We start from the raw sequence: 26,853 nt of genomic DNA, 5'->3' as shown, positions 1-26,853 counted from the left end.
TTGCACCTGCTCACGTGTGCCCTGCACACCTGTGCGTGTGAGCTCTGTGTGCCCTCACGTGTCTTTGCACACCCGTGCACGTGAGCCCGGCACGGCCTGGAATGCAGGGCTGGCGCACCTGGGGTGCGGGTCCGGGGCACACCCGGGCACACCTGGGCACATCTGGGGCACACCTGGGCACATCTGGACACCCCTGGGGCACATCCGGGCACACCTGGCCCTGCTGTCCCGGCTTTTGGGGATGGGGGGATCCCCCGGGGATGCGGCAGCGGGGCCGGAGCCGCCCGGGATGCGGGAGGGACCCGCAGGGGATCGGTGTGGGGCCGGTGTGGGGGCCCGTGTTGGATCCCTGTGGGGTCCGTGTGCGGCCGGGTGCCATTCCCGTGCCATTCCTGCTTTGGATTCCCCGGGATCGGTGCGGGATCGGTGCGGGATCGGTGCGGGATTCACACGGGATCGGTGCGGGATCGGTGCCGTTCCTGTGCGGTATTTGTTTCATTCCTGAGTCCTTCCCAAGCCATTCCCGTTCCCGTCCCCGTTCCCGTCCCCGTTCCACCGGGCCGGGGCCGGGGCCGTGCCCGCCCATCCCGGGATCGATGGGGCCGCGAGTCGCTCCCTGTCACGATAACGGATGGTTCCCATGGCCCGATCGATACCGGCAACGACGGCCGGGACCACCGGGACCTGCTCCGGTACCACCGGGACCACCCCGAACCTCCCCCGGTACCGCCGGAACCTTCCTGGTATTGCCGGAACCTCCCCCAGTACTGCCGGGACCCCCCCGGTACCGCCGGCACCTGCCACCGGTACCCACCGGGACCAGACCCGGTGACGCCGGAACCTCCCCCAGTACTGCCGGGACCCCCCCGGTACCGCCGGGACCTCCCCCGGTACCGTCAACACCCCTCCGGCCACCCCCCTGGCACTGCCGGAACCTCCCCGGTACCGCCGGATCCCCCCCGGGCACTGCCGGAACCTCCCCGGTACCGTCAACACCCTCCGGGGCACCCCCCCGGTACCGCCGGGACCCCCGAACCTCCCCCGGTACCGCCGGAACCTCCCCGGTACTGTCAACACCCCCCAGTTCCCCCGAATCCCCCCGGTACCGACAACACCCCCCCGATCCCATCCCCGCTCCCCCCTCGGTACCCCCGAACCCCCCTCGGTCTCCCCGGTTCCGGGGGGAGGGGGGTCCCCCCTTTCCCCACCTCCCCCCCCGGGGGTCCCCCCCCCATTCACCCCCCGATTTCCTTCCCTTTTCTCCCCCAGTTTATTCCCCAATTTCGGGGGGCGCCTTTTCCCCCTTCTCGGGCGGTTCCGGGGGGGGTCCCCCCTCTGCCCCCCCTCCCCCCCATCCCGGGGGTCCCCCCCTCTGCCCCCCCCATCCCGGGGGTCCCCCCCGCCCCCCCGGAGCCGCCGGAGCCTCAAATCAGCGGCGCCGTCAGGGCTAAAGTGGCTCCAAATGAAGAAAAATGGAGCCGGGGCCGGAACGCGGCGGCTCCGGGACCCCCGGGACCCCCGGCCGGGCTGGGGGGGCTGCGGGGGCTGCGCCGCGACCCCCAGCAACCCCCGGGGGGCGGCGCCGGGACCACCAACCGGGGTCTGGGGGGGGGTTTGGGGTCTTTAAGGGCGGCACCGAGACCCCCGGAGAGGTTTTGGAGGGCGGCACCGGGGCCACCAGGAGGGATTTGGGGGGTTTTGGGGTCTTGGGGGGCGGCCCCGAGACCCCCGGAGCAATTCTGGGGGCGGCACGGGGACCCCCAGAACAGATTTGGGGGGATTTTTGGGTCTTTGGGGGCGGCACCGGCACCCTCGAATAGGTTTGGGGGGGGTTTTGGGGTCTTTGAGGGCGGCACCGGGACCCCCAGAGCGGTTTTGGGGGTTTCGGGTGACACGGGGTGGGTTTTGGGGGGAGGTTTGGGGTTTTTTTTGACGTTTTGTGAGGTTTGTGGGGGTTTTGAGGCCCCTGCAGGGGCCGGGGGTCTCCGCTCCCTTTCCGCACGACCCCCCCCAACCCTCGCGCCCCCCCGTTCCCGTTCCCCCCTCCCCAAACCCGTCCCCGCCGCATTAATCAGCCGCTAATGGCTCATTAGCGCGGCCCCGCCCCCTCCCCAAATCCCCCCCGGCCCCTCCCGGGACCCTCGGATCGCAAACAGCCCCGAACCCCCCCCGAACCCCCCCGGACCCCCCCGAACCGGGGCCGGATCAGCCTCGAGCGGCGGCTTTGAAGTGGCGGCCCCGGGACGCCCCGGGACCCCTCCCCAAAACCCCCCGGAACCCCTCCCCACATCCCGGCCCCCCTCAACCCCCCCCGCCCCTCCCCCCATCCTCTGCTGGCGCCCAGCGCGGAACTGCGGGGGTCCCGGGCACCTATGGAGACCCCCACCCTATAGGGGGGTGTCCGGGCCCTGTGGGGGGCTCCTCGATCCTATAGAGGGACTGCAGAGACCCCCGGACTCTATAGGGGGTCTGAAGAGACCCCCCCCGGACCCTACAGGGGGTTCCCGGACCCTATAGAGGATCGGAGAGACCCCCAGACCCTATAGAGGGTTCCCGAACCTATAGAGGGTCTGCAGAGACCCCCCGGACCCTATAGGGGTCTCCCGGGCCCTATAGGGGGTGGGGGTGGACCCTGCCCATACCACACGTGCCCTATAGATGGTCTCTGCGCGCCCCCCCCGCCCCATAGGGGCTCTATAGTCCCCCGCTGTTTTACGCTGTTAATGACGAGCCATTAATTATCAATTAATTATTATTTATTACCCCCCGCCACCGCCGCTCAGTGCGGGCGCGGGGCGGTGCTTACAGAGGGACCTGTGAGGGGGGCTATGGGGGGCTACAGGGGTTCTATGGGGGGCTATGGGGGTTCTATGGGGCTCTGTAGGGCTGTACATCCCATAGACCCCAAAACCGCCCCATAGACCCCCAGTCTCCTCCTGCAGAACCCCAAAGCCTCCCCAAACCTTCCAAAATCCACCCGCAGACCCCCAAACCCTCCCCAAATTCCAGCTGCAGATCCCGAAACCCTCCAACCCCTCCCCAAACCCCCCAAAATCCACCTGCAGACCCCCAAATCCTCCCCAAACCCCACCTCTAGACCCCCCAGCCCCTCCAAATCCCCCAAACCCTCCCCCAATCCCCCCAAACCCCACCTGCAGCCCCCCAGCCCCCCCCCAGCCCCCCGATCCCCCCCCGGCCGGCGCCGATCGCGGCGGATCAAAGCGGCCCCATTGATCCCGCGATCGATCCGGGCCGGGGGCTCGGGGGGGCTCGGGGGGGGGCTGGGCGGGGGTCCGGGGCTGGGGGGGGGGATTTGGGGGGGGGGTCCGGGCTCGCTGCCATCGCCGCGGGTCATGAAACAACGAGGGCGCGCGGGCGGTAATTGGGGCTGATGAATAATTAATGGAGCGGGGGGAGGGTCCGTGGGAACGGGGGGGGGAGGGCTAGGGGGGATTTGGGGTCTGGGGGGGACTTGGGGGGGATTTGGGGTCTGGGGAGGGAGTTTGGGGTCTGGGGTGGGATTTGTGGGGGATTTGGGGTCTGAGGAAGGGGTTTGGAGTCTGGGGTAGGATTTGGGGGGGATTTGGGGTCTGAGGGAGGGGTTTGGGGTTTGGGGGGGATTTGGGGTCTGTGGGGGCTCGGGCGCGGTTTGGGGTCTATAGGGGGTGTGGAGGGGGGGGTTTGAGGTCTGCGTGTTTAAGGGGGGGTGAGGGCCCTGTTTATAGGGGATCGGTGTCCATAGGGCTGAGTGAGTGTTCAAGGGCTCGGTGTCTATAGGGGATCTGTCCCTATAGGGGATCTGTCCCTATAGGGGATCTGTCTCTATAGGGCTCGGTGTGTCCATAGGGCTGCATCTCTAGGGGATCTGTGTCTATAGCGGGGTCTGCGTGTCTATAGCGGGTTTCTGTGCCCCAATAGGGTCTCTGTGTGTATCTATAGGGTCTGTCTGTGTGTATATAGGGTCTGTGTCTATAGGATCTGTGTATCTATAGGGTGTGTGTGTGTTTAGGGTCTCTGTCTATAGGATCTCTGTGTATCTATAGGATTTCTGTGTGTGTGTGTTTAGGGTCCCCCGTGCCCGGCGCTGCCCGCGGCCCCAATTCCCAGCGCGGGTCGTTAACGGCGCGAGCGAGGAAAAACCCCAAAGGCTCAGGAAGCTGCGAATTCCAAATAATCCCAGAGAAGGAGAGAATCCCAAATAACGAGAGAGCCTTGAAATCCCAGAGAACGAGAGAACCCCCGAATAACGAGTGGATCCCCAAATTCCGAAATCCCAAAGAACGAGCGAGTCCCAAATCCCAGATTCCGAAATCCCAGATTCCGAAATCCCAAATTCCGAGGGAGCGGCGCCGCTGCCGGGGGGCGGTGGGGGGGAGGGGTGGGGGAGGAGGGGCGGGGGGGGAGGGCAGGGTGGGGGAGGGAAAGAGCGGCCGGGACCCCGAATCCTCCCCGCGCCCCCGGATGCGGCCCTAAAACTGCCCCTGCATCCCTAAAATCCCAAATCCCCGCCAAATCCCGCCTGAAGGTGCCCCTGTACCCCTCAAAGCCCCCCAGGACGCCTCCAAACCCCCCCCAAATCCCCCCAGTTCCTCCCCAAATTCTCTCCTCCCCCCAATCCCCCCTCCCCCCTCCCCAAATCCCCCCGGGACCCCCTCCCGGGCCCCAGTGACGCCCCCTCCCCCCCAGGTGTGACCCTGGCCATGGACTGCACCTGCCTGTCCGACCTGCTCCTCACGGCGCCCGTGCCCGCGCTCTGGGCCCCAGGTACGGGGGGGACACCTGGGGACACACCTGGGGACACACCTGGAGGGTCTGGGACACACCTGGGCACACCGGGGCACACCTGGGGGTACCTGGGGGGGTCTGGGACACACCTGGACACACCTGGACACACCTGGGCACACCGGGGCACACCTGGGGACACACCTGGGGACACACCTGGGGACACACCTGGACACAGCTGGACACACCTGGGGGACACACCTGGGGGTACCTGGGGGGGTCTGGGACACACCTGGACACACCGGGACACACCTGGGGACACTGGGGGCACACCGGGGCACACCTGGACACACCTGGACACAGCTGGAAGCCCCAGTGCTGCCCCCCCAGATCCAGGTGAGGACCTCGTGTCCCCACACGGCTCCACGCGGGCCCAGCAGGGACACTGGGGGTGTCACAGTGATGATGACGTCACACCGATGACATCACCCATATCCCCCCCCGTTCCCCGAGTGGGCACAGGATGTCACAATGACGTCACCCCCGTGATGACGTCACTGTCCCATGTCCCCCAGGGTTCGCGTTCCCTGAGTGGACACAGCAGGGTGTCACAGTGATGATGACGTCACACCGATGATGTCATACTGATGATAATGATGATGATAATAATGATGATGACAATTATGATGATGACATCACACCGACGACGCCGATGACGTCACATCACAGCGATGCCGCCGCCATGGCTGAGGTCGCTGTCCCCGCAGGTTTCGCGTTCCCCGAGTGGGCGTACAAGGCGGAGTCGAGCCCCGGCTCGCGGCAGATCCAGCTGTGGCACTTCATCCTGGAGCTGCTGCGGCAGGAGCAGTACCGCGAGGTCATCGCCTGGCAGGGCGACTACGGCGAGTTCGTCATCAAGGACCCCGACGAGGTGGCGCGGCTCTGGGGGGTGCGCAAGTGCAAGCCCCACATGAACTACGACAAGCTCAGCCGCGCCCTCAGGTCAGGGGGGCACCCAAAATCACCCAAAGTCACCCAAAATCACCGCAAAATCACCGCAAAATCATCCCAAAATCACCCCAAATCACCCCAAAGTCACCCCAAAATCACCCAAAATCACCCCAGAATCACCGCAAAATCACCCAAAATCACCCCAAAATCACCCAAAATCACCGTAAAATCACCCCAGAGACACCTTGGGACACCCAAAATCACCCCAAAATCACCCAAAATCACCGGAAAATCACCGGAAAATCACCCCAAAATCACCCAAAATCACTCCAAAATCACCCCAAAATCACCTTGGAACCCCTCAGAGCCACCCCGGAATCACCCTGGGGACCCCCGGGGCGCACAGGGGGGACACGGGGGGGACACAAAGGGGCCCTAAATCCCCGTCCCGGGGACCCCCAGAGTGATCCCGGGACCTCCAGGGGGTGCGGGGGGACTCCGGGGGGCTCTGGGTGGGCTCTGGGCGGCTCTCGGGGTCCTGGGGAGCTCCGGGGGGCTCCGGGGGTCTCAGGACCGGGTGGGCTGACTCCTCCCCCGCGGTCCCTGGGTGGTTCGGGAGGGTGGGCGGGGGTCGCAGCGAGGCCGCGCCCCCTCCCCAGGTATTACTACAACAAGCGGATCCTGCACAAGACCAAGGGCAAACGCTTCACGTACAAGTTCAACTTCAGCAAAGTGGTGCTGGTGAATTATCCCCTCCTGGAATTGGGGGGGGGGGGCTCCGCTGCTGCTGACCCCCGGCCCCTGCCCCGCCCCCGGCCCCGAGTGCGGCCCCGGCACCCCCGAGGTACGGCCGGGCCGAAATAGGGGAGGGGGCTTCAGTCAGAGAGACCCCGGGGAGCGGGGGCGGGGGGGGGGCTCGGAGGGAGAGAGGAGGGGGAGTTGGGGAGGGGGATTCAGTCAGAGAGACTCCGGGGGGAGTTGGGGAGGGGGCTTCAGTCAGTGCCGCCGGGGGGAATTGGGGGGAATTGGGGAGGGGGCTTCAGTCAGAGCCCCCGGGGGAACTGGGGAGGGAGATTCAGTCAGAGAGACCCCAGGTACCGGGGGGGAATTGGGGAGGGGTCTGCCATGGCCCCCTCCCCAAATCCCGCGCCCCCCCCCCAGACGCTGCAGTCGCTGTTCTGCGTCCCCCGCCCCGCAGACCCCCCCGGGCGCCCCCCCTCTGTTCGAGAGACCCCCCGAGCCCCCCCAGAAGCTGCGGCTGGAGGCGGCCGCGCCCTTCCTGGGCTCCGGTGAGGGGGGGGGCGCGACCCCCGGGGGGGCGGGGGGGGCAGCGGGTCGGGACCCCCCAGACGGGACCCCAAATGGGGAGCCCGAAACGGGACCCCCAAAACGGGACCCCCAAAACGGGGCGGGGACCCCCGGGTGGGAACGGAACCCCCAAAACCGGGACCCCCAAAGCGGGGCAAAGACCCCCAGAAGGGGCAGGGACCCCCAAAGCGGGGACCCCCGGGTGGGAACGAGACCCCCAAAACGGGGCAGGGACCCCCGAGCCGCTCCCCCAAAACCGGGACCCCCAGAGCGGGGCCGCCCCCACTGACGCCCCCTCCCCACTTCCCGCAGGTCTCTCGGGCTACTCCAAGGCCCCGGCGCTTTTGGGGGCGGGGGGCTACGGGCGCCCCCCCCCTCCCCGAGTACCCCTGGGGGTGGGGGTCGTACCTGCCGGGGGCGCTGCCGCTGCCCCCCCCCGCCAAGCTGCCCCCCCCCCGCCGCGCTCTACCCACCCCCCTTCTACCTGCCGCCCCCTCCCCCCGCGCCCCCCGCGCCCCCCGCGCCCCCCGCGCCCCCCCGCGCCGGGGGGGGGGCAGGGGGGGTGGGGGAGGGGTCGGACTCGGAGCTGGAGGTGACGGATGGGGGAGGGGCGAGCTCGGGGGGACGAGGCCGAGACCCCCCCCCCCGCCCCAGAGCCCCCCCCGACCGCAGCCCCCCGCCCGCGGGAAGGGCCCCGCCCGCACCTGAGAGACCCCCGGGAATGGGGGGGGGGGGGAGTCCCAGCCCGGCTCTGTAAACTGGGAGGGGTCCCATGTACGACCCTGACTCCCCCTAAATTTGGGGGGAGGAGGTCCCACGCACCCCCCCAACCCAGGGGGCCCAGCCCCCCTCGCCCCGCCCCTTCCCCTTTTCCCACGCTGATTTTGGGGAGGGGGCGACTTTGTGCCCGCCCTCCCCCCCTTTTTTAAGCCCCCCCATTGGAAGTGCAATATGGTCGCGCCCCCCCCCCGCTTGTGTCGTTGTGATGGAGGAAGAAGCCCCCTCCCCCAATAACGCCCCCTCCCCCAATAACGCCCCCTCCCCAAATTCCTGCGCCCCCCCCCGCCGCCCCCCCGGCGGCTGCTCAAGCAATAAAAGACCCCTCGCTCGGCCTCGTTTTATTTGGGGGGGGTCCTGGTGGGTTGGGGAGGGTCGCGCCCGCCCCCTCCCCCCAAAAAAGAACCCTAACCCACCCCTCAGAAGCGACATTGATTTTTATTTGGCGTTTTCCCAAATTCTTTGGTTTTCCACCCAAATTGGGGGTGGGGGGGCACGGGGAGAGTCTTTTGTGACGCCCCCTCCCCAAATATAAATTTATGTACATCCCCCCACCCCCAAAAAGAAGGGCTAAAAGTGGGGAGGGGTCTCCACGCCCCTCCCCCTGGGTATAAATTGATATAAAATGTATAAAAACAGAGCGGGGAGGGCGGGGGATGCGGATCCCCCTGGAATAAAAGAGGAGGGGGCGTGCGGACCCCCCTCCCAGCCCCCCAAAAACGGCGCTCGGCGTTTGTCGCCCTCCGGTGGCGGCTCCTGGCGCTGCAGCCCTGAATTGAGGGGGGGTCGCGGATGCTCCTGGGGGGGCCAGGGGGGGTCAGGGGGGGGCAGAGGGGGTCAGGGGGAGCCCCCCCCCCCCAATTGGAGCCCCCCCTCACCTGCGCTCACGTGAGGAGGCCACGCTTGGCCAGGAAGAGCTGCCAGTAATGATCCTCGATTTCCTGGGGAGGGGGCGTTATTTTGGGGAGGGGCGTTGTTTTGGGGGGGGGCGTTATTTTGGGGAGGGGGGCGTTATTGGGGAAGATCCTCCCGCGCATTTTTGGGGGGTGGAGACCCCGATTTCTCCACCCCGGCCCCACCAGGGGGGTTCCGCCCCTCCCTCCCCGTTTTTATGTGGGGCAGGGACCCCCCCCCCCCCCCCGCGCTGGTTTTGGGAGGGGAGAGGGGTCGCAGCCCCCCCCCCCCCAATTCCCCCCCCTCACCTTGAGCCCCCTGAGGCTCTCGTGGAGCGCCCCCAGCTCTGCCCCCAGCCAGGCCGCGGGGCCGGGGGGCAGCACCAGCGCGGGGGGGGGGGCTCAGCTCGGGACCCCCCTCCTCCGGGGGACCCCCCCCCCTCGGGCCGCCCCCCCCAGGCGCCGTTCGGGGCCCCCCCTAAGGGAGAGTGAAAAGGGGGGGAGGGGTCACACCTTGGCCAAGCCGTGTGACCTGGGCACCCCCCAGCCCAAATTCCTGTGCCCCCCCCCCCACCGAACTCTTTTCCTTGACCCCCCCTCGCAGCCCCCCGGACCCGACCCCCCCCTTTCTTTGTCCCCCCTCCAAAATTCCGGTGCTCCCCCCTTCTCCAATTCGGGTGCTCCCCGCACTGACTCCCCCCTTTTCCCGACCACCCCCCAAATTTGTGTGCCCCCCCCCCCAAATTCCGGTGCCCCTCTCCAAACTCGGGATCCCCCCCCAAATCCGCTCCCCCTCCAATCCAGCGCCCCCTCCCCAAATTCAGGTGCCCCTTCCCCGACCCCCCAAATCCGGTCCCCCCCCGAAATTCCTCCCCCCAACCTGTGGCCCCCCCCTCGGGGGGGTCCCCGTCGCTCTCGGCCCCATCCCCCGCGTGTCTCCGCTCCTGCTCGGGGGGGGCCGCGCCGGGACCCCCCCCCAAATCCTGCTCGGGGGGTGGGGGTCCCTGTCCGGGCCCGGCCCCCGCCCGCAGCAGCCGCCGCAGCTCCGCCACTGCGGGGGGAGAGATTTGGGGGGACTCTTGGGGGGGAATTTAGGGGGGTCTGGGTGGGTTTGGGGCGGTTTTGGGGGGTCTGAGTGGGTTTTGGGAGGATCTGGGTGGGTTTGAAGGGCTCTGGGAAGGTTTGGGGAGGTTTTGGGGGGTCTCGTTGGGTTTTGGGGGAGACTGGGAAGGTCTGGGTGGGTTTGGGGGGTTTTGCAAAAGTTTGGGAGGGGTTTGGGGGTGTCTGGGGGGGCCTGGGTGGAGTTTTTTGGGTGTTTTAAGGGGTTTTGGAGAGTTTAGAGGGGTTTGAACTGTTTTAGGGGGGTTTTGGGGTTCTGGGGGGGTCTCAGGAGATTTGGTGGGGGGTCTCACCTCTCTGCAGGGCGGCGGCTGCCAGGCCCCCCCCCATCGGGGGCGCGGGGGGGTCTGGGGAGCCCCCCCAGCACCCCCGTCTCGGCCTCGCGTTTCTCGGGGGGGCCCCCGAATTCGGTGCCTTCCACAGCCCCGTCCTTCTCCCGCTCTGGGGGGGCGCGGCTGAGACCCTGCACCCCAAAACCCGCCGAGACCCCCCCAGACCCACCGGGATCCCCCGCACCCCTCAACCCAGCCGGGACCCCCCAAACTCAGCCCCGGGACCCCCCAAACCCACCGGGATCCCCCCAAACCCAGCCTCGGGACCCCCAAAACCCACCTGAAACCCTCCAAAGCCAGCCCCGGGACCCCCAAACCCAGCCCTGGGACCCCCAAACCCCCCCAAACACCCTCCCGGACCCCCTGAGCCCCCCTCACCGTCCAGGGGCAGCGGCTCCTTCAGGGCCCCGCCCCCATTTTCAGAGGGGTCCCGGTAACTGCGGGGGGGGGGGGGAGGGTCAGCAAGGAGACCCCAAAATCCCCCCAAAATCCCCCCGAGCCCCCCCCCCCGATATCCAGGGAGGCTGGGGGGGGCTCTGGGGGGAATTGGGGGGGGGGGTCAGGAGGTGGGTTTGGGGTGTTGGGGGGACTCTGGGGTGTTTTGGGGGTCTCTGGTTGGGTTTTTGGGGTGTTCTGGGGTGGTTTTGGGGTTTCTGGTTGGGTTTTTGGGGTGTTTTGGGGGGTACTCACTCCGGCTGGCCCGGGGGGCCGTGTGCCCCCCCCGGCCGCTGGCCCTTGGCCCTCTGAGCCCCCGGCAGCTTCAGGGACCCCGCGGTGTCGCTGATGATGCTGCACCAGCTGCGGGGGGGCCGGGGGGGGCTTCAGCACCCCCAGATCCCCCCAAAAACCACAGGACACCCCAACCCCCCCCCCAATCTCCCGATCCTCCCATCAGAGCCCTCCCAGGACCCTCCAAAATCTCTCCTGGAACACCCAACCCTCCCCGGGAGCCCCCCCGAGCGCTCCCCCCTCACTTTTTGCGGTCGGACACGCTGGGAGCCACCAGCTCGTAGATCTGGGCCCCGTTCTCCCAGCTGATGATGACGTAAAAGGCTTTGTGGTCTGGGGGGGGGGTTCGGGTGGTCAGGGGGCTCCCCGTGCCTCCAGCCCCCCCAAAAAAACAGACCGGGACCCCCCAAATTTAGCCTGGAGTGGCTCTGGGTGAGCCCCGCCCCACAAACCCATCCCAAACTCCCAAACCCACTCCAAACCCACCCCAAACCCCTAAACCCACCCCAAACCCATCCTGACACCCCAAACCCACCCCAATCCCATCCTGACACCCCAAACCCATCCCTACACCCCAAATCCACCCAAAATCCCCCCTCCCTGCCCCACCCCGCCCCCATAACCCAAACCCAACCAGGAGCCTCAACCCCTCAAACCCAGCCCCACCCCAAAAACCTGTCGGGGAGCCCCCCCACCCCAAAACCCATCCAGGAGCCTCATCCCTTCAAACCGAGCCCCTCCCATCCCCAAAAGCCTGCAGGGGAGCCCCAACCCACACCAAAAACCCGTCAGCGACCGCTCCCACCCCCCAAAAACCTATCGGGGAGCTTCCCCATCCCCCAAAACGCCTCGGGGAGCCCCCCCGGACCTGTGGCCACCTCTCGGGTCATGGCCGAGCGCAGCCGGACCACCGGGCTCAGCAGCTGCTTGCCATCGGGGCACGGCGCCAGCGCCCGGCTCTGCCAGCGCAGCACCAGCCGCTCCTCCTGCCGCTGCAGCAGCACCAGCAGATCGTCCAGCAGCAGCACCTGCACCTCTGCGGGCACCCCAAAAACACCCCCAGTGTCGGGGCGGGGCGCGGACACCCCGAAAACAAAGGCGGGTCGGGGCGGGGGGGATGGGCCTCACCGACGGCTTTGTCGCGGGTGATGCGCCAGGTCAGGGGGCCCTCGTGGACCAGCGTGCGCTTGGTGATGTCGGTGTTCTGGGGGGGTTTGGGGGGTTTCTTTGGGTGTGATGTGTCCGGGGAGGGGATTGGAGGGGGTTTGGGGGAAATTTGGGTGAGTCTGGGGAGGTTTTTGCGGGGGGAGTTTGCGGGAGAGGAGCCCTTTGTGCACCAGCACAAATGTTGTTATATTGGTGTTTCTGATATTGGTGATTTTTTGGGGGGAATTTGGGGGAAAGAACGGTGTTCTGGGGGGGGGGTTTGTGGTGTGAGGGATGCGGGGAGGGCTTTGGAGGGGGTTTGGGGGAAATTTGTGTGTGTTGGGGGAGGTTTTTGAGGATAATTTGGGGGAAAGAAGCCCCTCGTGCACCAGGGTGAGTTTGGTGATTTCAGTGCTCTCCGGGAACTTAAGGGGAGTTTTTGGGGGGTTTGAGGTTTGGGGAGGGCACAGGGGGATGTTTGGAGGGGATCTGGGGAGGTTTTGGGGTGATTTGAGGAGGTTTGGGGGAGCAGATCAGAGGGACCAGGGCAGGGAACAGGAGGGATTTTATGGGGGGAGTTTGGGAGGACAGAGAGGGGAATTGGGGGCCATTCGGGACAGGATTTGGGGGGATCTTGGGGGGGGGGTCAGTTTGGGGGGGGGTCGGGGGGATTTGGGAAGGACCCAGACGGTGAATTTTGCCGGTACTGGGACCCCCCCCCCAACCTTGAACTCGCTGAGCAGGGGGTCCGTGCTCTGCTTCAGGTTGGAGAGATCGAGGCGCCGCTGGTAATCCTTGAGCTTCTGCGGGGGCACGGGGGGGTTCAGGGGGGCTCGGGGGGGGGCAGGGGGTCCCTAGAGCTTGGGGGGATTCGGGGGGGCTCGGGGTGAGGCATTCGGGATCCCACAGAGAGAAAATTTGGGTTCCCGGTGGGAATTTGGGGTGGGCTTTTGGCTTTCCCTGCTGGTGAAGGGGGCGCATTACAGGACCCAGCCGCACCTGGGGGTCCCGCGGGGATTTGGGGGGGTCCTGGAGGGGACTGGGGGGGATTTGGGGGGTCCCGAGGGGATTTGGGGGGGTCCTAGAAGGTGCCGGGGGGCTCTAAGGGTTCCTGGAGGGGGTTGGGGGGAATTTGGGGGGTCCCATAAGGTTTGTGGAGAAGCAGAGGGAGGTTTTGAGGGGGTTGGGGGGATCTTGGGGGGTTTCTGGGGGTTTTGGGGGGTTTCTAGGGGGGTTTTGGGGGGACCCAAGAGGTTTCTGGGGGGGGTTTGAGGGGTTTCCAGGCTGTTTCAGGGGGATCTTGGGGGGTTTCTGAGAGTTTCCGGGCTGTTCCGGAGGGTTTCGGGGGGCGTTACCATCAGGTTCTCCATGTCCCGGACCTCCTGGTTGACGTGGTTGAGGATCTGGCGGCAGCACTCGGCCGCCTGCTCCACCTTGGCCCTCTCGGCCGCGGCCTCTGCGAGGGGGCAGGAGGATTTTGCGGGGGATTTTGGGGGTCTCGGAGCCCGGATTTCGGGGTCTTGGGGGTTGTTTTGGGGTCTCACCAGTGCATTTGGTGATGCTGAGCAGCAGCAGCGGGTACTTGGTGAGCCTCTGCATCTCCGTGGGAATGATGTCCTTGAGCTGTAGCCGCCGGCACCGCGGGCGGCTCTCGGCCTCCTGAGGGGTGCCAGGCAGATTTTGGGGGGTTCCGAGGGGGTTTGGGGTACCCGGGAGGTGTTTTTGGGGTCCCCCAGAGGGTGTTTTTAGGGGTCCCAGAGGCTGTTTTGGGGGATCTGGATGAACTCCTTACACCCCATGTCCTTGGCCATCCCAAGCCCCCTCTGAACCCCCCCCAAAACACCCCTAAAATCCCCCCCAGATGTCCCAAAACTTTTTGGGATGCTCAGAGTGCGTTTTTGGGGTCCTTTGAGAGTATTTCTGGGGCTCCTGGGGGGTGTTTGTTTGTGCAGCAAGGGGGGGTTTTGGGGGTACCTGGGTGAGCTGATTACACCTCACGTGCTTGTGCCAGCCCCCAAAATCCCCCCTTTAACCCCCCCCAAATCTTTTAACCCTTCCCAAATTTTTGGGGACGATTTTGGGGTGTCCCGGGGGCTGTTTTGGGGGTACCTGGATGAACTGGTTGAACCTGGTGTCCTTCCTCTGCTTGGCCTTGAGCTGCTCCAGGGCGAAGCTCTGGCGGCTGCAGAAGCGCGCTGAGATCTTCTGGAACCAGCTGCCCTCGGTGCCCTCGAACTGGGGGGGGCAAAGGGAGCCCCCCAAACCCCGGGGAGACCCCAAAATTACTGCTGAGACCCCCCCCCAAAAGCTCGGCTGAGACCCTCAAACATGTGTCAGTGCCCCTTGAAAGCACAGGTATGAGCCCCCCACACCCCCAGGGACCCTCAGAGCCCCCCCCAGCCCCCCCCCAACCCCTCCACTTCCACTCTGAGACCCCCTCCCAGCCCCCCGGGACCCCCCAAAACCCACCCTGGCCAGCAGCACGTCCCCGATCTCGGCGATGATGAAGCCGCTCTCCTCCCGCAGCTTCTTGAGGCTGTCGAGGAACACGGCTGGGACAGACGGGGGGGTCAACCCAAAAAAAAAACCCCAAAACACCCCCCCGGGACCCCCCCGACTCACTGTGAACTTCCACCAGGTCCTCGAGGCTGGGGAAGATGTTGGAGAGCTCCTGCTCGTCGAAGAAGCCCTCGCGGAGCATGGGCTGGTAGAAGAGCTCCAGCAGCACCCGCAGCATGCGGACGTGGGCGTGCTCCGTCAGGAACAGCTCTGCAAACGGGGGTCGGGGGTCTTTGGGGGGGTGTCTGGGGGGTCTCACAGGGATTTTGGGGATCTCGAGGGGGTCTCGAGGTACTCCAGCAGCTCTGGAGGGGGCCTCAGAAAGGTCCTGGAGGGGTTTTGGGGTCCTCAGGGGGGTTCTGGGGCAGCTAAGTTAATTTTTGGGGTCCATTTTGGGGTTCCCCTCCCTGCCCCTAGTCTGGGACATCGAGGGGGGGATCGGGGCTGTTTTCGGGCGGTCTGGGTGGGTTTTTGGGGCGGTTTTGGGGCGGGTTTTTGGGTGGGTTTTTGTGGCACTCTGGGCAGGTTTTGGGGTTCTGGAGCAGGATTTTGGGGTGGTTTTGGAGCGGGTTTTTGGGGTTCCAGGGCAGGATTTTGGGGCAGTTTCGGGGCTCCCCTCACCGTTGATGACCTCCTGGCGCCGCAGCTCGCGCTGGGGCAGCCTGAGGAGCGCCTCGGGGGCCGCGAGCTGCCGCCAGGCCGGCGGCTCCTGCTCCAGCTCCGGCTCCAGGCGCGGCACAGCCTCCTCAGGCTGCCGAGGCAGAAAGGGCGGGGGGTCCCCCCCCCCGGGCCCCCCCGGCTCCGGGCTGGGCCACGGAAACGGGGATGGGGGCAGGGATTATTTGGGGGGGTCAGAGGTGAGCCCACTCCCCCCCACCAGGAAAAGCTCTGTGGGGTCGTCCTGGAGTGACCCCCCCCTCAAAATATCCCAGGGGAACATCCTGGAGTGACCCCTCCTCCAAAATTCCATAAGGCTCTCTTGGAGAGACCCCCCCCTCAAAAAACCCCATTGGGATGTCCTGGAGTCAACCCCCCAAAATATCTCAGGGGGACATCCTGGAGTGACCCCCCCCCCCCCAAAATCCCAAACCACCTGATCCTGGGGGTCGCTCCCCCCCCGCCAGATCTCTCAAATGGGGGGGAGGGGGGAGTCCTCCTCCCCAGACCCCTCCCCACCCCCCAGACCTACGTGGGGGGGGGGGTGTCCCTGCAGGTCGGCGTTGCTGCGGGAGCGGGGGGGGTTGGGCTGGCGCCCCCCCCCCCAGTTTTTGGGAGCGGCGTCGCTCGGGCACCCGGAGGCTCTCAGAGCGCCCCAATCTCCTGGGAGGGGGCCCCAAAACGGGGGGGGGCGGGGGGGGGGGGGACGGACAGACACAGGGGGGCATGCAAAAGAAAGGGGGGGGGGAGAGGGTGAGTGATTTTTGTGGGGAGGGGGCGGCCATGCAGGGGTGGGGGGAGTACTTAGCTGGTTAATCTGGGGGGGGGGGTCAAGGCCGAGCCCCCCCCCCCGGGGTCATGCAAGGGGGGGTCACCAACCTGAGGCTGCGTCTGGGGAGAGAATTTAATTTGGGGGGGGGTCCCGGCTCCCCAAAAGCATCCAGGGAAGGATAATTTGGTAATTACGGTTAATTATGGGGGGGACAGCAGCTCCCGACAGCCTCGGGGGGGTGTAATTTGAGGGGAGGTTCATTTGGGGGGAGTTAATTTGGGGGGGGGTTAATTTGGGGGGGGTTTAATTAAGGGGGGGCTCCATTTGGGTGGAGGGGTTAATTTGGGGGGATTAATTTGGGAGGCATGTTAATTTGGGGGGGTCTAATTTGGGTGAGGAGTTCCTTTGGGTGGGGGGGTAATTTTGGGAGGAGGTTACCTGTGGGGGGGGTTTGGGGAGGACAGGTGCGGGGGACACACACCCCAGATTTTGGGGGGGACATCTCACCCACCTCTCGCTCTCTGCTCCCTCCTCCACGGCGTGCTGCTCTCCGGAGGGGGGCTCCGAGGGGGGGTCCCCCAATTCCGAGGGTCCCAGGAGGTCCGTCCCTGGATGGGAGGGGGGGTTTAGGGTGGGGTGGTGCAGGAATAGGACCCCCCCCCCCCCAAGAAAAAGCCCCCCCCGCCCCTCACCTGCTTCAGCCTCGGCGCTGTCCCCGCCCGGGGGGGTCACGGTGACTGACAGGCCTGGGGGGGGGTCGGGGGTCCCGCCTGTGACCCCCCCCGCCACGGGGGGGGCGGGAAGACCCCCCCTCAATGCGCTCTGCCCCCCTCGGGCCCCTCCGCTCTGGGGGGGGGGGCTTTTCGGCTGGGGGGCAGACAGGGGGAGTCAGGGGAAGCCCCCAAAAGCTCTGGGGGGTCGTGGGTGAACTCCCCCAAAAATTGGAGGGGCTCAGTGGGGCGGGGGGGGTTGGGGGGGCTCAATGGGGGCATTAATGGGGTGGGAGGGGTCAACAGCCAGGTGTTAATGGGGTGGGGGTCCTATAGCCCCCCCCAGGTTTGGGGGATAAATGGGGTGGGGGTCCCATGGGAAAGGCCGAGCCCCCCAGGTGGGAGGGGATAAATGGGGTGGGGGTCCGGTGGTACCTTCGCTTTGCCTGAACTCAGCACCTACAAAACAAAATGTGGGGAGGAGGCGCCTGAGAGGGAGGGGAGCAGAAAAGGGTGGGGTCCTGCAGAAGGTGGGGAGGGGTCTCCCACCCCCCCTCCCATAGCCCCCCACTCACTGTGGGCGTCGCGACCCCACAGAGCGGCCCCGGGGAGGCTGAAACCCTTCCTGGCCTTTCCCTGGGGCTCCTTCCCGGAAATCTGTGGGGAAAGGGGGAGTCAGGAGGGGTCTGGGGGGTCAGGGGGGATCGGGGGGAATTGGGGAGCAGGAGCTGGGGTCTCACCTTTTTACGGAAAAAGTTGGATTTGGATTTTTTGGTGTCGCCACCCTTGGTTCTGACGCCCAGGAATTTCATGTAGGCGACGATGGCGCCGAAGATGACGGAGCTGGGGAGGGGCGTTCGGGGCAGGTCCGGGGGAATTTGGGGGTCTTGGGGGGTCCTCAAAACCCACCCGGGATCCCTTGAGTGTTCTCAGACCCCCTGACACCCCCCCCCCCCCCCCAAAGACCCCCTCACCTTTTTTCCTCATCGGAAGAGATGGTGAGGCTGCGGAGAGAGAGGAGGATGAGCCCCAAATCCCCCCCCCCAAAATCCCCCAAATCCCACCTGAGACCCCCCCCCAAATCCTTTCTGAGACCGAAATCTCATCAGACCATCCCCAAATCTCACCTAGGACCAGTCCAAACCCACAGATCTGAGGAGTTTATAGGAATTTGGGGAAGAGTTACCCAATTTTAGGGGGTGGTTCCATGCACTTGGGGAGGTTCACAAGGATTTTGGGGGGGTTCACAAGGATTTGGGGGCGGTTCACAAGGATTTTGGGGTTTTTACAGCGATTTGGGGAGGCAAACATGCCTTTGGGGCGGAGTGATGCTAATTTAGGAGCGGCGCCATAAGCCGTGGGCGGTCCCAGGGATTTTGGGGGCGTTCCGTGGATTTCCGGACTTAGGGATAGGGAGGGAATTCCCGAGTATTCGGAGGGGGGGGTTTGGAGCCCCCTCCCCACTCACTGCATCTCCTCGAGGCGAGCCAGGAGCTGCTCGGCCAGCTGCTTCTCCTTGGAGTCGCATCCTGAGGGGTCCCGGGCGCGGCTCCACTCCAGCTCCGACAGCTCCTGTTCCCCCGGCGTCATCCCCATCAACCGCTTCGACCTGGGGGGGTCACCGAGCGCTTGGACCCCCGACCACCCCCCCAGATTAACCCCCCCGACCCCCCTCCCCAATCGAGACCTGAAGTCTTCCAGCTGCCGGGAGATCTCCGGCTCCTGGAAGTTCTGGATGTCCTGCAGGAATCGCCGCTGGGTCTCCTCCGACAGCAGCTCCGGACGGGTCCGTTCTGAGGGGGAGGCGGCGGTGGAGACCCCTCCCCATTAACAGCCCCCCCGGCCAGGGGTTGTGGGGGTTCCCAAAGCCCCCCTCCCCCCCAGCTCTGGGGGCCGCCTTTGCAGCAGTTTCCGGAAGGGTTGGGGCCCCCTCAAAAAGAGGAGGGGTCGGGGGGCGGGTGGGGTTCTCAGGACCCCCCCCCCCCCCGGGCTGTCACTCACCCAGCTCAAACTGGACGTGGTGGGGGATGGGCACCCGCAGGAGCTGTCACAGAGGATGGGGGGGGTGTCAGGATTTAGGGGACCATTCCTGGGGTGAGGAGGGGTCCGGGGAGGTTTGAGGAGGGGTCTCACCCCCGCCTTGTCCAGGAACAAGTGGCAGAATTCCAGGAATTGCTTCCTGCCCTCCTTGGGGTTCATCCTCCGCATCATGTCCACGTGCAGGTAACAGAGCTGGGGGGAGGGGATGGGAATGGGGTGACCCCCCCCCCAATAAATCCAGTCCGCCCCCCCAAACTTTCCCCCTCCTCTGTTTTACCTCGGCTCCAGCCCCTGCCGGCGGGGAGGGGGGAACAGAGACAGAAGTTACTCCCAGGGTGTAGCCCCCCCCCCACCCTTGGGCGCCCCCCTGGGGAAATGTCACCCTCAGCACCCCCTCCCCCCCGGTTTGGGGGGGGTCTCTGGGGGGTGCGGGAGCCCCCTCCCCATCTCACCACGGGGCAAGAGTCGAACTGGAGCACGACGTGCTGCAGGAAGGCCATGAGGGACAGCGGGTGCTGCCGCAGCAGCTCCAGGCTCTGGAACTGGCTGTTCTGCTCCTCGGGGGTCTGGGGAGGGGGGCGGGGGATGTCAGGATTTGGGGGGCAAACGCGGGGGGTTCCCCCAGGGAGCCCCTCCCCACGCTCACGGGCTCGATGTCGTTTTCGAAGTCCTCGTCCTCGGCACCGATGATGGCAGCGGCCGAAGGGCCGCGGGCACCCGCGCACGGCGGCTTGGGGGGAACCGAGGGGTCGGGGGGGCCTCGCCGGGGTCCCCCAGGCTCCTCCAGCTTGAGGCCCCCAGGACCCCCCAGTCCTGCGACCCATCCCCCCCGACACCCGTGACCCCAAGACTGAGACTCCAGGATGCCAGAAACCCCCAGGACCCCCCGAGACCCCCAGGACCCCCTCAGAACCCCCGGGACGCCCAGATGCCTCAGATCCCGGGACCGCCGAGACCCCCCAAACCCCTTCGATCTTGGGGACCCCCGGGACTCTAAAATCCCCAAAACCCCCAAAACCGCGGGGTCCCCAAGGCCCCGCGACTCTCGGGACCCCCAGGGCCTCGGGATCTCGGGGGGTCTCCGGACCCCCCCAGGGGTGGGGGGCTCCGCTCACCCCACTGAGACCCTCCTCCGGCTCCATCCTGCTCGCGGGGGGGCTCGTCCTGTCAGAAGTTTGAGGGGGGGGGGCTCTCAGGATTTGGGGGAGGGTGTCAGGGGTCGGGGGGGTTTCTTCGCTCCCCCCCCCCCCGCCGCGGTTCTGGGGAGGGGTCGCGGGTGGGGAGGGGGCGGCGCCGCTCTCCGGGGCCGCACAAAGGGCCCCGTTCACAGCGGGGCGGGGCGAGGGGGGCCAGGGCGGATCCCCCCAAAAACCGTTTCGGGATGGGGGACATGCGTGGGAATCCGGGGGGCGCCCTCGGGGGGCCAAGGGGGAACTTGGGGGGCTCTTTGGGGGGGTCGCGGGGGACTTTGGCGATGAGGCAGCGGACCCCCCGCCCAGCCCCCCCCCCATACCTGTTTCCGCGCTGGAGAAACGATCCAGGAAATGGGGGTGGGGGGGGCGGAGTCCAGCGGGGGCGGGCTCGGGGGGTGTTTGGGGGGTTTTGGGGGGCTCTGGGGAGTTTCGGGGTGCGGGCGGCGGGGGCAGGGCGGAAAAAGGCGTTCCCCGGGCGGACACAAAGCGCGGCCCCGGCGCTGCCGGAGCTTCCTGCAGGAAGTGAGGTGGGGCCGCGGCCCCCCCGGGACACCGATTTCCCCCCGGGACACCGAACCCCCTCTGGGCTGTGACCCCCAGACCCACCCCAACGGGTCCCCCAGTCTAACGCCAGAAACGACTCCGGGACCCCTGAGACCACTGGGAATCCTCCAGCTCCAAACGGTGACACCCCAAAGCCCTGAGACCACCGGGAAACCCCCAGGCCTAAACCGTGACATCGCAGTACTGAGACCCCCAAACCCTTGAGACCCCAGACTCAAATCCCAACACCCCAACACTCAATTCCCCAAGCCTCCTGCCCCCTAATCCCCCCCTCTGAGGGGCGGCCCCCCCCAGGTCCCAGGGGATTTTGGGGCGGGCCCCCCATTTCCCTCCCCTCGGGGCACTGGGGCGAATCTCCTCAGGGCCTGGGCGGATGCAGCTGATGGCGGCCGCTCCCCAAATCCAGGGGGCTCCCCCAAAACAGGGGGTCCCGAGCCCCCTCCTCCTCAGCCTCCTCCTCCTCCTCCTCCTCCCAGGTATCGCTGTGGGGGGGAGAATGGGGGAACTGGGGACCGAGGCTTGGGTCTGGGGGTTCTGGGGGTCTCAAGGGTCTCTGGGGTTGCGCATGGGGGTTTCAGGAGTCCTAGTGGTCTCAGAGCTTGGGTCTGGGGGTATCAACGGTCCCGGGGGTCTCCGAGTTTGGGTCTGGGGGTTTCAGGGGTCCCGGGGCTTGGGTCAGGAGGTCTCAGGGGTACTGGGGGTCTCAGGGCTTGGGTCTGGGGGTTTCAGCAGTCCCAGGGATCTCAGGGCTTAGATCTGGTGGTGTCAGGGGTCCCTGGGTGTCACTTCTGGGGTCTCAGGGTTTGGGTCTGGGGGATTCTCAGGGGTGCTGAGGATCTCATTTCCGGGGTCTCAGGTTTTGGGCTGGGGTGTTTCAGGACCTGCCGGGTCTCAGGGTCTGGAGATCTTGGGGGTCCCGCCTGTGCCCACCCCTCATGGGACCCCAGTGCCCATCCCCCATGACCAGGGGGACCCCTGAACCCGGCAGGGGTCTCTGGGGGAACCCAAAAGCACCGCGTGCTTCCCCCGAGCCACCTGTGCCAGCGCGACCCCGCCGAGCTTCCTGTCCCCAGCTGAACTGAAACTGGGGACAGGAAACTGAAACTGGGGGGGCTGCGGGGCCACCCTGAGCCACCTGTGCGAGACCCCCACCCGCGGGGGGGCTGCAATGCTCCCCTCACCCGCGGGGGTCCGCACTGACCCCACAGCAGGGTCACTGCCCCTCAAGGACCCCCCACTGTTCAACACAGGTTCCTTTTGCGAGACCCTGACCCATGGGGGACTGCGGGGATCGGGGGGCTCTTTGACTCCCCCGGTGTCACCCAGGGCTCTCCGTGTAAGACCCTCACCCATGGGGGGCTGCGGGGATCCCCCGGCGGGGATCGGGGGTCTCTGTGCGAGCCCCTGCCCCACGGCGGGTCCGCAGTGCCCCCCCAGCAGGCTCGCTGAGCCCCCTTTGTCCCGCCCAGGCTGCCAGTGCCAGAGCCCCGCGTACCCCCCGGCTGTCCCCCCGCGCTCGGAGCCCCCGGAGCCGCTGGCCGTGGCCATCAACCCCGCCTCCGGCCCGTCCTGCGGCTCCTCGGGCGAGCTCCGCGTGTGGCCCGGGCCTACGTCCCGCTCCGCGGCTCCCGGCGAGCCCCTGAGCCTCGAGTGCCGCTTCGAGGCGCCGCCGGCCGCCACGGTCACCTGGCTGCAGGTGTGTCCCCGGCGCTACCACAGCTGGGGCTGCAGCTGGCCGCAGGAGGTGCCGGCGGCGGGCGGGGGGCGTCAGGTGGATCGGGAGGGCTGTGTGTCCACGCTGAGCTTCCAGAGCCTGCAGCACAACCATAGCGGGCTCTACTTCTGCCGCCTGCAGCTCGGCGAGGCGGCCGCGCAGTCCTGCGGCACCTTCGTGCGGGTGCACGGTCAGTGGGGGTCTCGGGGGGTGGGCTTGGGGAGGTTTCGGGGGGTCTGGCTGACCCGGCCGGTCCGGCAGAGCCCGTGCCGGTGCCATTCCTGCAGCTGAGGGACGCCACCAAGAACAGGATCCTGACGGCGCAGGGGGTGCTGCTGCTGCTCTGCGCCGCGGGGCCGGGGCTGCTGCTGCTCTTCAGGGTGAGGAGGGGGCGACAAACGGGACCCCGCCCTTTATTCCGGCCCTGCTGTCCCCGGGATTTCAGTCCTGACAACCCCGATTCCTCCTGGTACCCATAAACCCTTCCCCAGGCGCCCCCAAAAAAACCCTGACACCTCTAATTCCCCCCCCGGAGACCCCCAATTCTCCCTCTGGCACCCCCAGTTCCCCCCCAGCACCCCAAATCCCCTCCAATTCCTCTTCAATCTCCCCGGGTGTCCCTCAACCCCCCCCCGCACCCCATTTTTTCTCCCCTCCCAGAAGCGCTGGGCCAATGAGCGGCTCCTCCAGCCCAAGAAAATCGCCCTGGAGGAGGAAAATCTTTATGAGGTGACCTGGGGGGAGGCCGTGAGGCCCCCAAAAAGGGGCTGGGGAGGAGGGGGGGGGTCCATCACCCCCAAACCAACCCCCCACCCCCATTTCCCCCTCCGCAGGGGCTGAACTTGGATGAGTGCTCCATGTACGAGGACATTTCTCGGGGGGTCCAAGCCACCTACCAGGACGTGGGGACCCCCCCCGCTGCCGACGGCCTGCTGGAGAAGCCTTAAAAGACCCCCAGAATCATCCCACGGGACCCCTCCCCAAACCCCTGCGTGCCCCCCTCCCCACAGAGGCTTTGCTTTAGGAACTTAAGGCTGTGCTGAGCCCCTGCCCCCCCAATAAAGCTGGTGAGGGTCTGGGGGGTGCTGGGGGACCCCCTCTCGCCTGGAGCGGATAGATGGCTAATAAACAATTGATGAATCTTCAATAAATTGTGAATAAATAATGAGGACGAGACCTCCATTTTCCTCCAATATCCCAAATTCCCCCCCTATTTTCCTTACAATTTCCCCCCATTTTAGCATAATAACAATAACACTAACACTAACAATAATAATGTTATTGATTAATAATTAAAATAAGTAATAATTAACAACGATAATATAATTATTTAATAATAATGCAATAATACAATAATACTATACAATATTAAAATAATAAATTATTAAATAATATAACATTTTAGTATAGCTTTATTTTTATTAATTTTAAAATGTTATTGTATTTAATAATTTATTATATTATTAAATATAAGAAATACTAAATATTATTAAATAGTAGTGATAAATAATAATTAATAATTTCCCGCATTATCCAAAACTTCCCATGTTTTATTTTTATCCTGTTTTCCCCCCTTTTCTCCCAATTTTTCTCATTATCCCTCATTATCTGCAAGTCCCTCGCTCCATCCCATTATCTCCCATTTGCTTTCTCTACCATCTCTATTTCCCCTCAATTTTTGGCAAAATTTTCTCCCAATTTCCCATTATTCCAATTTTTAGCCCACTATGTCCCATTTCCCCGCACTATCCGCCAGTTTCCCCCCATTTCCCCTATCCCTATTTTCCCTCTTTATCCCCATTTCCCCCCATTATTTCCCATTCTCTCTATTCTCCTCCCATCTCACCCCACTATCGCCATTTCCCCGCAGTTCTCCCCCATCACCCCAAATTTCCCTCAATGTGCCCCTTTTCTCCCCTTTTGCGTCCATGTTTCTGCCGAATTTTCCCTGTTTTTCCCCCACTTTCCCTCATTATTCCCAACTCGCCTCAGCCCCGCCCCTCCCTCTGAGCACCGCCTTTTCCCGCAGCCGAGCTCTTGACCAATCAGCGCCCGAGCTCTGGGGCCGTGCGGACCAATCGGAGCGAAGCGCGGGAGAACTCGAGCGAGCCCCGGCACCCAACGGCCGCCGGCACGAGCCGGCGCTGGCCCCGCCCACCGGCGCGTGAGGGGGCGAGGCCTCGGAGCAGGTGGGGGAACTGGGGAGAAATTGGGGAAAATGGGGGAATTGGTGAGGATTGGGAGTCCTGGGGCGTCCTAAGGGGGAGTGTGGGTTGTAGAAAGGAATGGAGGGCTCTGGGGGAAGATCTGAGGGGAAAATGGGGGTTAAAGTGGGGCTTGAGGGCTCTTTGGGGTGGGGGCTGGTGATATCGGGGGGTGGCTGAGGGGGAACTGGGGGTCCTGAGGGTACTCAGGGGGGAATGGGAGGCTCTGGGGGGGAAACTAAGGTGAAATTGGGGGACTGGGGGGTAATTACCAGGTCCTGGGGGTGTGAATTAGGGTGAATCTGAGTACCAAGAGGTTCCATGGGGGGAATGGGGATCCTGAGGGGGAAAACTCAGAAACCTCCCTTTTTCCGGCTTTTTCCCAGGCGCCACCATGAGCAACCACCCGGGGGTCCTGGGGGCCCCCCTGCACCGCCCCCTCCCCATTCCCACCCGCTCCAAATCCAAACGCCTCCGGACCAAACGGGAACGCAACGCCGCCAAATTCGGCCCAAAGCTGCCCTTGGGGGGCTCCCGGCAGGGTCCCACCGGCCCCCCTCGCTGGCTGCAGCCTCCCCTGTGGGGGGGTCTCGCTTTGGGCAGCCCCCTGGGCCCCCCCAAACCCGTGGTGATCACCCAGAAGCGGCTGTGCCACCGTGGCCTCTTCAACCACGAGGTCAAATCTCTCGACGTCCGGCGCCTGCTGACCCCTGGCCCCGGCAGGGATGGCCCCCCTCCGGCCCCCCAAATTGAGGAGGGAGAGGTCGGGGGGGTGAAGGATCTGGTGGCCAGTCTGGCCTCGCTCCTGGGCAGTTTCAGGGTGTTTGGGGGGCGGGAGCTGGTGAGCGAGCGGCGCCAGAGCCTGCTGGCTGTGCTCAGGAGGCACCGACGGGGACCCCCAGACCTGGGGGTCTTCCTGGCCCACCGGACCCCAGCCCAGCCCCCAGGTACTGCCCCCACCCCAGGGGGAGGGAGTGGGGCACCAGAGGGGGGCACCTCCCCACCCCAAATCAAGTGTTGTCTTCAGCAGGTCTGGGGACCCCCAGGGCCCCCCGGCAAGAAGGAAGACCGAGACCTCCAGGACGAGCAGTCAGTTTTGGGGGGTGGGAGATGGGGGACCCCCCTGCCAGGACTCCCAGCCCACTTCGTGCTGTCAATACAGTGAGTGCCTCAAAAAGTGCCCTAAGAGGACTTCAAAAGTGCCCCCAAAGTACCCCAAAAGTGGCCCAAAACTTACCCTAAATTGCTCCCTCCCCACCCCCCCACCCCCCCCCCCCCGCAGCCACCCCTCCGTGCTCCCAGCCCCATTTTTGGAGCCCTCAAAGGGCAGGAGGTGAGTCTGGAATTTTGGGGGGTGGTTCCCCCCCTGTTTTTGGGAGTGTCCCGGGGGGGTTTGTTGACCCCCCCCTCCTCACCCCCAGAATCCTTTCTCATGGAGCTCAGCCGAGGATGAGGAGGATGAGATCCCCGGGGGGCTTACCCAGGCCTGGGGTGGTCCCGGGGGGCTCCTGCCGGCAACCCCCCCCTTTTGGAGGTCCCCAAAGCCCCCCCAGGAGGAGGAAGTGGCAGGGGGGGATGAAGGCTGGACCCCCATTGCCCTCCGGGCCCTCAGCCCAGACCCTCCACCCTGGGGACCCTCCCAATCCAGAGATACCCGTGGCCCCCCCCGCGCCCCCAGACCCCCTTGGGCCCCCGAAATCTGGAGAACTGAGAAGCCCTGGGACCCCCCGGATCCCTCCAGGTCCCCCTGGGACGCCCTAAAACGGCCCTGGGATTCCCAGGACCCACCCCAAAAGCCCCCCAGACTCCCCTGGGAACTCCCAGACCCTGCCCCACCTCCCCCGACCCCCCCCAGACCCTCTCGGGCCCCACATATCTGGAGCCCAGAGCCCCGCAGGGCCCCCCAGGCTGCCCTCAGACCCCTCTGGGACCCCCCGAACCCCTCCAGACTCCCGTGGGACCCCAGACCATGGAGCCCAGAGCTGCCCAGGGCTGCCCAGGACCACCCCAGACCCCCCTGGGCTCCCCAACTCTGGAACTCGGAGCCCTCCAGGGCCCTGCTGGACGGCCCGAGACCCCTGTGGGACCCTCCAAGACCCCACTGGGACCCCGCAGATGCCCCGAGACCCCTCTGGGATTCCCCAGACCCTCCCCGGGCCCACCCAGACCCACCCAGATCTCCCCGGCTCTGGAGCCCGGAGCTCCCATGGGACCCCCCGGCCCCCCCCAAACCACCCAGGGACGCCCTCAGACCCTCACGGGACCCCCGAGCCTGGAGCCCGGAACCCCCCGGAGTCCCCCAGGACGCGGAACCGTCACGATGCTACTGCCGCCGGCTCTGTCGTGACATGACCCAGCGCGACCCCCCCTGTCGCGACACATCCCACGGCGCCCCGCGCCGCCCCGTCCCCCTCTGTCCCTACCTGCTCCAGCCGAAGCGGCGCCGGCCGGGCAGGGGGGGCC

At 65.7% G+C, this 26,853-nt stretch overlaps 4 protein-coding genes across 8 annotated transcripts; 3 read left to right on the top strand and 1 right to left on the bottom strand.

Moving 5' to 3' along the window:
- The first annotated feature begins 4,700 nt into the window (after positions 1-4,700).
- ERFL (ETS repressor factor like) lies at positions 4,701-7,689 on the top strand. Its single transcript, XM_058860025.1, is given in 8 exon segments — positions 4,701-4,764; positions 5,490-5,724; positions 6,333-6,443; positions 6,445-6,517; positions 6,835-6,885; positions 6,887-6,962; positions 7,294-7,364; positions 7,636-7,689. Coding segments are annotated over 8 exon segments (735 nt in total).
- Positions 7,690-8,162: 473 nt separating this feature from the next.
- Positions 8,163-20,289, bottom strand: ARHGEF1 (Rho guanine nucleotide exchange factor 1). Of its 3 annotated transcripts, none has more exons than XM_058860180.1 (30): positions 20,229-20,289; positions 19,831-19,879; positions 19,362-19,445; positions 19,168-19,281; positions 18,809-18,907; positions 18,677-18,719; positions 18,363-18,468; positions 18,144-18,284; positions 17,650-17,679; positions 17,416-17,518; positions 17,251-17,332; positions 17,111-17,134; positions 16,658-16,711; positions 16,477-16,573; positions 15,158-15,342; positions 14,600-14,746; positions 14,447-14,529; positions 14,087-14,212; positions 13,522-13,636; positions 13,333-13,433; positions 12,703-12,780; positions 11,960-12,035; positions 11,700-11,867; positions 11,077-11,164; positions 10,793-10,900; positions 10,481-10,539; positions 9,532-9,702; positions 8,961-9,129; positions 8,637-8,699; positions 8,163-8,556 (listed from the first exon to the last, which is right to left on the bottom strand). In XM_058860180.1, exons 2-30 carry the CDS (start codon positions 19,855-19,857, stop codon positions 8,178-8,180), a joined length of 3,120 nt encoding a protein of 1,039 aa, XP_058716163.1. In that variant the 5' UTR covers positions 19,858-19,879; positions 20,229-20,289; the 3' UTR covers positions 8,163-8,177. The 3 variants fall into 3 exon arrangements, 1 of the variants encoding a protein (XP_058716163.1); XR_009280048.1 differs by lacking the exon at positions 8,163-8,556 and adding an exon at positions 10,064-10,211; XR_009280049.1 differs by lacking the exons at positions 8,163-8,556; positions 8,637-8,699; positions 8,961-9,129; positions 9,532-9,702; positions 11,077-11,164 and adding an exon at positions 10,130-10,211.
- Positions 20,290-20,475: 186 nt separating this feature from the next.
- Positions 20,476-23,384, top strand: CD79A (CD79a molecule). Of its 3 annotated transcripts, XM_058860179.1 has the most exons (5): positions 20,476-20,948; positions 21,942-22,376; positions 22,448-22,566; positions 22,847-22,915; positions 23,020-23,379. In XM_058860179.1, exons 1-5 carry the CDS (start codon positions 20,846-20,848, stop codon positions 23,131-23,133), a joined length of 840 nt encoding a protein of 279 aa, XP_058716162.1. In that variant the 5' UTR covers positions 20,476-20,845; the 3' UTR covers positions 23,134-23,379. The 3 variants fall into 3 exon arrangements, with proteins under 3 accessions (XP_058716162.1, XP_058716160.1, XP_058716159.1); XM_058860177.1 differs by lacking the exon at positions 20,476-20,948 and having other exon boundaries at positions 20,979-22,376; positions 22,850-22,915; positions 23,020-23,384; XM_058860176.1 differs by lacking the exon at positions 20,476-20,948 and having other exon boundaries at positions 20,983-22,376; positions 23,020-23,380.
- Positions 23,385-23,913: 529 nt separating this feature from the next.
- Positions 23,914-26,151, top strand: PRR19 (proline rich 19). The gene is made up of 5 exons (XM_058860024.1): positions 23,914-23,941; positions 24,216-24,350; positions 24,777-25,551; positions 25,673-25,723; positions 25,812-26,151. Exons 1-5 carry the CDS (start codon positions 23,914-23,916, stop codon positions 26,149-26,151), a joined length of 1,329 nt encoding a protein of 442 aa, XP_058716007.1.
- Positions 26,152-26,853: the final 702 nt, after the last annotated feature.

This window comes from Poecile atricapillus, chromosome 32, assembly GCF_030490865.1.
Source record: "Poecile atricapillus isolate bPoeAtr1 chromosome 32, bPoeAtr1.hap1, whole genome shotgun sequence".
Classification (NCBI taxonomy): Eukaryota; Metazoa; Chordata; class Aves; order Passeriformes; family Paridae; genus Poecile; species Poecile atricapillus.
This window is presented reverse-complemented; position numbering and strand designations above follow the sequence as displayed.